The sequence below is a fragment of the Colobus angolensis genome, unplaced genomic scaffold, assembly GCF_000951035.1.
Source record: "Colobus angolensis palliatus isolate OR3802 unplaced genomic scaffold, Cang.pa_1.0 Scaffold17, whole genome shotgun sequence".
Lineage (NCBI taxonomy): Eukaryota > Metazoa > Chordata > Mammalia > Primates > Cercopithecidae > Colobus > Colobus angolensis.
In genome coordinates, this window is record NW_012114821.1 from 990,265 (window position 1) to 997,593 (window position 7,329).

General features: G+C 60.8%; 2 protein-coding genes across 2 annotated transcripts; one reads left to right on the top strand and one right to left on the bottom strand.

Annotated features, from left to right (window-relative positions):
- The first annotated feature begins 80 nt into the window (after positions 1 to 80).
- LOC105509100 (testis-specific serine/threonine-protein kinase 5-like) lies at positions 81 to 4,574 on the top strand. Its single transcript, XM_011938207.1, is given in 11 exon segments — positions 81 to 2,129; positions 2,511 to 2,585; positions 2,587 to 2,619; positions 2,849 to 3,051; positions 3,141 to 3,191; positions 3,515 to 3,592; positions 3,594 to 3,650; positions 3,793 to 3,839; positions 3,842 to 3,895; positions 4,296 to 4,424; positions 4,489 to 4,574. Coding segments are annotated over 11 exon segments (1,374 nt in total). The 5' UTR covers positions 81 to 1,568.
- A 184-nt stretch (positions 4,575 to 4,758) lies between these two features.
- HGH1 (HGH1 homolog (S. cerevisiae)) lies at positions 4,759 to 7,328 on the bottom strand (the record flags this gene model as incomplete). Its single annotated transcript, XM_011938209.1, has 6 exons — positions 4,759 to 6,202; positions 6,279 to 6,401; positions 6,493 to 6,584; positions 6,784 to 6,882; positions 6,989 to 7,089; positions 7,168 to 7,328. Coding segments are annotated over 6 exons (777 nt in total), but the record flags the coding sequence as incomplete, so codon positions are not given.
- Position 7,329: the final 1 nt, after the last annotated feature.

Genomic DNA, 7,329 nt, shown 5'->3' on the forward strand with positions numbered 1-7,329 from the left:
GGGTTCACACCATTCTCCTGCCTCAGCCTCCCGAGTAGCTGGGACTACAGGTGCCCGCCACCACACCAGGCTACTTTTTTTGTATTTATAGTGGAGATGGGGTTTCACCATGTTAACCAGGATGGTCTTGATCTCTTGACCTCGTGATCTGCCAGTCTCGGCTTCCCAAAGTTCTGGGATCACAGGCATGAGCCACTGCACTCGGCCCAAGCTAGGTTTTACTGTTGAAATGAGGCCTCTCACTGTTACCCAGGCTGGAGTGCAGTGGCACGATCACAGCTCACAGCAGCCTTAAATTCCTGCGTTCAAGTGATCCTCTTGCCTCAGCCTCCCAAGTAGCTGGGACTACAGGTGGGCACCACCAAGTCTGGCTAATTTTTAAGTTTTGTTGCAGAGACAAGGTCTCACTATGTTACCCAGGCTGGTCTGAAACTCCTGGACTCAAGAGATCCTCCTGCCTCGGTCACCCAAAGTGCTGGGATTACAGGCATGAGGCACTGCACCCAGATCTTGTCCTTATTTTCTGTATCCCAGGCAATTTGCCAAACAAGGGATGAGGGTGAGCAAAGGAATATCAAACACATGCCTTGCTCTCAAGAAGCTCATGATCCAAAAGGGATGAAAAAGTGTATTTTTCCAGTTCAAGCCAGCCCGTTCCAGGGCCTTTTCTGCAGCAAACATGCCACGTGCACCCACAGATCTCAGTAGCGGAGACTCCAATTCCCCAGACTCACTGGCCTGTACCAAGCACTGGCCCCTTGCAGACATTCCCAGGATGGCTGCCCATCAGGCAGCCCTGCCCTCCAGGCTCACAGCCACTGTGCTGTCCAGCTCACAGCAGAGACGACACATTTGGGTTGGGCTTCCCCACCATGGGGCCTTAATTTCATCATTGTAAAGCGAGGATTGGTTGTGTTAGGACTTGAGATCCTGGATGTGAACTGCCCCCACTGGCCGGGCACCTGAATGTGTTCTGTGAATGGGGGCAGGACTGCTACAGGCGGTAGTTGTAGCTGGTGCGACTGCCCAGAATGGCACCCAGCACACAGCTGGCACACAAACGTTAGCAGTAATAGTGCCCACGGCACACTCTGCGGTCCAGAAGGGAGGGGCGAAGTTGGCTTCTGTCTCTTGGAGCTGCAGGATCAGAGGTGGGCTCAGGGGTGGGGCTCTTGCTTGCTCTGGGGTGTGTGGTCAAGTCCGCAGAGGTCTGCAGGTGGGACGCTTCCTGCGCCCTGCTGGCCTGGGCAGGAGGTTCTTCAGGCTCCAGTGGAGAAGGCTGGGAGACAGACAGGGCTCCTGCCTGCCTTCCTCTGGCTCAGCCCACCTTAGGGCCCAGCTGAGTGCAGCCGTGGTATCCTCTCGAAGGAGGAAGGGGTGCAGTTGGCAGGTATGTGTCCCTTTTCCTCTTTATGCCCCAGAAATCCCCACCCTCATTTCTTTAATGGCTTTCTGTGGCCAGCCACATCAAGAGGGGTCCACAGAGGCCTCACCCTGGCTGTAGCCCTTGAATTGGGTTTTCACCTCACAGAGAGTGGGCCCCATGTGGGCAGGACTGGTCCCACAAGATGTCTTCAGAGCGGGCAGGTCCCCAAAACAAGAAGACATATGCTTCGAGGGCACAATGCAGGTACAGGTCTAGAATTCTCCATTCTAGAACCTGCCCCTCCTCTCCCCAAGCTAGCCCTCCCCCTGCCCAGTCCAGGGCTGTGCCAGCCCCCGCCCTGAGCTCGCAGCCCCATCACTCCCTGCCTCTGCCGCAGTCCCAGCAAGTCTTCAGAAGCGTGGCTGCTGCCTCAAGAGGGACGCAGTTCCCACCCAGCGCCCCCCACCACCCTGGCCCCTGCCCTCTGATACAAGTCAGGCCTCAGTCGTGCCCCGCAAGACTGGTGAAACTGGACCACCACACCCCCTCCCATGTACTGCCCTCCGTGAAGGGCAGCAGCAGGCAGAAGCTGGATCAGAGACCCTTCACAGAGCAGGTATGTGAGGGCAAGGACAATGGCTACCTGTTCTCCAAGATCGCTTCTGGGGCCTTCTCCAAGGTATACTCGGCCGATGCCACTCACGAGTGCGTGCACCACAACCCCAAGCTGTCCTTCGATCTGCAGGGCAAGCGCCACACCGTGGTAAGGCAGGCTTACCTCCCTCCCCAAGGGGCTCCAGTGCCCCCCAGCCTGGCCCCAGCAGGCCCCTCCATGTACCAAACCCACTCAGGCACCATCCAGCTGCTCCAGCTTCCTCTGTCCGAGACTCCCCAGTCCCATTTCCTCCCCAGAGGCCTCTCTGGGGCTCCTGCAGGCTGACCATCCCCTGTTCCCAATCCCCTTGAACACAGAGTACTTGGCACAGGAGGGAGCGGGGAGGTCATCGCTGCCCTCCAAGGGCACTGCTCACTCAGCATGCCCCCCGAGGATTCCAGCAAAGTGTATAAAGGACAGGGGCCTGCCTTACCACAGCCAGCCCCTCAGGGGCCAAGTCTCACACAGCAAGTGCCGTCCACCCTACAGATAGCTGTCAAGATCGTCTCCACAACCGAGGCCCCGGTGGAGTTTTCCCGCAAGCTCCTGCCCCGTGAGATCTCCGTCACTCAACACGACCTACAAGCACCTGAACGTGGTGGGCAGAGGCCTGGACACAGCCTGTCCCCACCCTCCCCTTCCCCAAGGGTAGCTCTCCCCAGCCAGCTGCCTGCCCCAGGCCTATCGCCCCCTCCCCCCACCTTGGACCTCCCTTTCGCCCCAGGGCTGGAGCCCAACCCCATCCTGGAACCTGGATCTGGTACCCTTGACAGTTCCAGCACACCCTTGGCCCTGCCTCAGGGTGATGGCAGGTGTGTGGGCTGCAGGTGCAGCTGTATGAGACCTATCAGAGCAGCCAGCTCGTGCTGGAGCTGGTGGCCCAGGGCGACCTGCTGGAGCACATCAACGCTGCATTGGACCCCCTCTACCACCCAGGGCTGGAGGAGAAGGAAGTCCTTGGACTGTTCTGGCAGCTGGTCAGTGCCATGGCACACTACCACAGCGTGGGCATCGCATACCAGAGAGGGCGGCACCTGGGTCGATCGTCTGCCCACAGGCACAGAGAGGCCCACTTGAGCCCAAGCCAGCCCTACCTCCTGCCTCCCCTCTCCCATGCAGGGACCTGAAGTGCGAGAACATCCTGCTGGACGACCACGGCCTTCTCAAGCTGACCGGAGAGCCCACAGCCCCCGCCCTGACCCCCAGCCCGGGGCTGAATGCCTCCACCTGCAGGGGCCCACACCCCACGCTTGTCCCAGCCAGGCCCCTGCCTTCAGCTCTCCCAGAAGGCCTGCAGGCCACCCTTACCCACGGGCCTGAGGCCACTGGCCTAACCCCTACGTATGCCCCCAGACCAGGCCCACCTCATCCACACCCACACTCGCTGTCGGCCACACACTGCATGCAACCCCGCAAGCCTCCACAGCCATCCCTGCAGACTGGCATCCTGCAGCCGACCCTCACGCACAGTGCCACCCTCCCCATGCACCTGGTACAGATTTTGGCTTCATCGGCTGTGTGGGGCCCAGGAACTCACTGCTCAGCACTTTCTGCGGCTCCCCAGTCTACACAGCCCGAGATCCTCATGAGCAGCAAGTATAGCAGGGAGCAGGCCGACCTGTGGAGCCTGTGAGTGCCTCCCAGGGAGCCCTGACCCCAGGCAATAGGGCAACCTGTGGAGTCTGAGTGCTCCCAGGGCACCCCTGGCCTGTGGCCAGGGCCCATGGGAGGGCTGGGGAGAGGCCACACCCTTAGGAGCTCGTGTCCCCAGAGGTGTCATCCTCTATGCCATGGTGAATAAGCTGCTGCCATTCAAGGAGCCCCACCCCACTGCATGCTGCATCTCATGCACTGCGGTCCCACCTTCTGGCCAGGTCTGTTCCCAGGTAAGCACCACCCCATGACCTTCCCACAATTAGCTCAGGTCTAGAGAGCAGCAGTGAGGGAGACCTGGACTCCCAAGAGGGTAGTCCTGTGTGGTGGAAGAGACCGAACCTGGCATCCTCCCCGCTTAGGCTAGGAAGCGTTTAGGTCCGTGCACGGCAGTGACAGGTTCTGGGGAAGCTGGACTGGTGGAGGACCCGACTCAAAATGCAATTCAGGAAAGGCTGTGGCTGTAAACCTGAGCTCTGCACTAGCCCAGGGCACACTGCCTTGCCCCTCTATGCCTCAGTCTCCCCACTGGCGACAGGACTGACCCCTCTAAGCTGCTGGCACCATCGGCAGTGACGTGCATGGGGTGAGGGTGGGTGCTGGAGTGGGAAGAGGCTGTAGCCATGAGCCCTCGCCCACAGTGCCAGGACCTGATTTGGGGGCTGCTGCAGCTGCGTCCAAACACATGCCTTGGCCTGCAGCAAACACGCTCTTCCTCAGTGCTGTGCCAGGTGTGGTGTGGCCCTGTGGGTGAGCAACTGAGCAGCACGTGGTCCCTCTGCACTCCACCTGACCCCACTGTGGTCCCTTGCAGAGAAGCAGGTGCAGTCCCCATTCCCAGCATCCATGGATGACCTGGAGCCTGGTACAGACTTAGAGCGCCAATGGCCAGTCCTGTAGCTGCACTGCCTCCAACAGCAGGGCATCCCCAAGGAGAACGCGGGCCCTGAGCTCAGGCCTCCGGAAGCACACCCCAGAAGAGGGGTGGGTTCTGCCCAGCTGGTGCTCTAGAGCGCTGTGGCAGCCAGCCTAGGAGTGAGCGCCGCCAGGAGGTGCTCCAGTAAACTGAGGGTAGGGGGGTGGGGCAAGGCCTAATAAAGCATTTATTCTGTGAAGAGAGTACAGATGTCTGAGTGCTGAGAGGGCAAGTGGCCTCCAATGGCAGGCGGGGGCTCTGGCCAGGGGAAAACATGGTCCACACATGCCTGCATGAGTGGCAGAGCTTTATTGGGGGCAGGTGAGAGATCCTGGAGGCAGGAGACGCCTGGCACCCGAGCCTCCAGTTTTAGGGTGTGGAGTGAGGCATTGTGAACGCTCAAGAAAACAAGTTAAGCTCCTTCACCAGGGTTCAAGGGGCCCGGGAGGGCCCATCAGTGAGAAGGGGCCAGCCCTCAGGAGCCCAGTGCAAGAGGTGGCAGTGAGGTCAGATCGGCTCAGGAAGGGAAGAGTGTGGCAAACCCCTGTGGGGCTTGGCAGCCACAGACCTGGCAGGTGGGGGGATGCACACAGGTCCAAGAGAGAAGCAGGTAAGATCCCTGGGCCCATAGTGGGCTCTACCACAGGGGCAGAGGGTGGCTGGGGGAGAGGCTTGGACAGGGGCCAGGCTGCAGGCACATCTGGAGGCTCTTGGCAGAGGTAGGAAGGCCAGGGAGGAGTGGCCCAGGCTCAAGGAAGCTGACCAGGGAGATGGCCTAGCTAGAGAGGCCAGTGAGAGCACCCACCCAATCTGAGACTGGGAAACAGGAAGACATAGGGAGTTGACAAGGGTTGAGGGCAGGGTCCTGGAGCATAGGTCAAGCAGGGAGGCACAGTCCTAGAAAGACCCCAGGATCTAGGTATGGCTGGGTCAGCCCTTTGAGGCCAGGTCTCAGAGAACAGGGAGCTGAGAGCTGCAGGGAGTGGGGCTGACAAAGCAGCACTTATACCTCTGTCCAGACCCTGCAGTGCCCTGGGGCCTTGGAAGCTTCAGCTGGCTCCTTGGGGCTTGCAGTGGTTTTCTGTCCAGTCCCCATGCTGTGCCCAGGGACAGTCTTCTCATGACTCCCTGGCTATCTGCCTGCCACCTCCACCTTCTGCACAGGCAGCCAAGTCATGGTGCCTGGTCCACAGTACTGCTGTGCGCAACCTTCATTCTTGGTGGTAGCAACACTGCACAGAGCTGGGAAGTGCTTCCAATTCTTACTGGAGCCTAAGTGTAGCTCTGCTTCTCAGCAGGGCACAGTCTCTGAGCAAGGGGACTCAAGGGGCCTGTAGGCAGCTGCAGGAAGGCCTGGTCTGAGAAAGCCTGGCAAAGGGGACCCTGGAGCTGGTGTCCAGCTGCAGGGGCCTCAGGTGGGTGTGGCCCTCTCCACCCATGGCTCTGGGGCCAGCTCCGGGGCCGGGGCCAGCTCCAGCTCCCGCTCCTGCTCCCGCTCCACCTGCTCCTGCTCCCGGCAATCCAGCTGCTGCAGCTGCTGCTCCACATCCTCAGGCACCTGCACCTCCAGCAGGTTTTCCATGCCACATTCAGGCTCATCCCCAATAAGCACCTGCCAGACGGGAGGCAGGTGAGCAGCTGGCCAGCTACAGACACCCCTTCCCCAGCCTCTCCAACCCTGCACCAACCTGGATGAGCTTCTCACAAGCCGCCCGCACATCAGGCTCTGGCTCCCAGCTGTGCAGCTCTCGAAGGATCAGGTAGGCTCCCTGGTCCCGCACCTGCTGCCGACCTGGTGCTGTGGCTGTCAGCTGAGGAGGTGGAAGAGGTTACCCAGATGTCAGCATGCTCATGTGTGTGTGTGTCAGGGATGGTGCTTATCGCAGCAGGGCTCCTGCTCACCAGCATGATGGCTTCAACAAGCATCTTGCGGATGTCTGCATCAGGTTCTCGCTGCTTGTCTGGTGGCAGGTACTGTAAGTCCACAGGCAGCCCTAGGGGTGAGTGTGTGGGAGCCACTGTGTCCCTGAGCTGGGCAGCTGGGCCAGGCTCTGCCTGTGTAAGTCCCACCTGTGCTCAGCAAACTCACTGCTGCAAGGTTTCAGAAGGAGCCTGTGGCCTGGACACCTCTCTCTCCCTCCACTGGCCTCCCTCCTCTCTGGTCAAGTCTGAGGCTCCACACTAGCCACTCACGTTCCATCTCTTCCTCGGAGAAATCCTCAGGCCCAGCCAAGGGCAGAAGCAAAAAGGGGAGAATGTCCACCTCAGGTCCAAGCAACCACTCGTGATGTCCTGAGGGACGGTGAGGGTAGGGAGACAGGAATGGAGACTGGTCCAGAGCAGCCCGGAGTCCAGTCCCCACCCCTGGCGACGCCCCCCCGCCACACCCACCACTCACGGTGCTCGAAGCAGCAATTCCGCAGCGTTCCCACCACCCCGCCCCTGCGTACAGAGGAATCGGGGTACTGGGTAAGGGGCAGCAGCCGCTGGACCACGCACCTGTTGGGAGGGGTCACTCAGGGCTGTCCCCGTTAACTTCCGTCCCCTCCCTGCCCGCGCGGGCGCCCTAGGCTTCACCTGTCGGGGTCCAGTAGGAAGGCCCTCGCCGCAGGGCGTTGGCTGAGGTTGGAGAGCAGCGGCGCCAGGTAGTGCAGGGGCGCGCGGGCGTTGTAGCCGGGCGTGCACAGCGCCCGCACCAGCCGCTCCAAGTCCGAGTCTGCCGGCTCCGCGGCCGCCAGC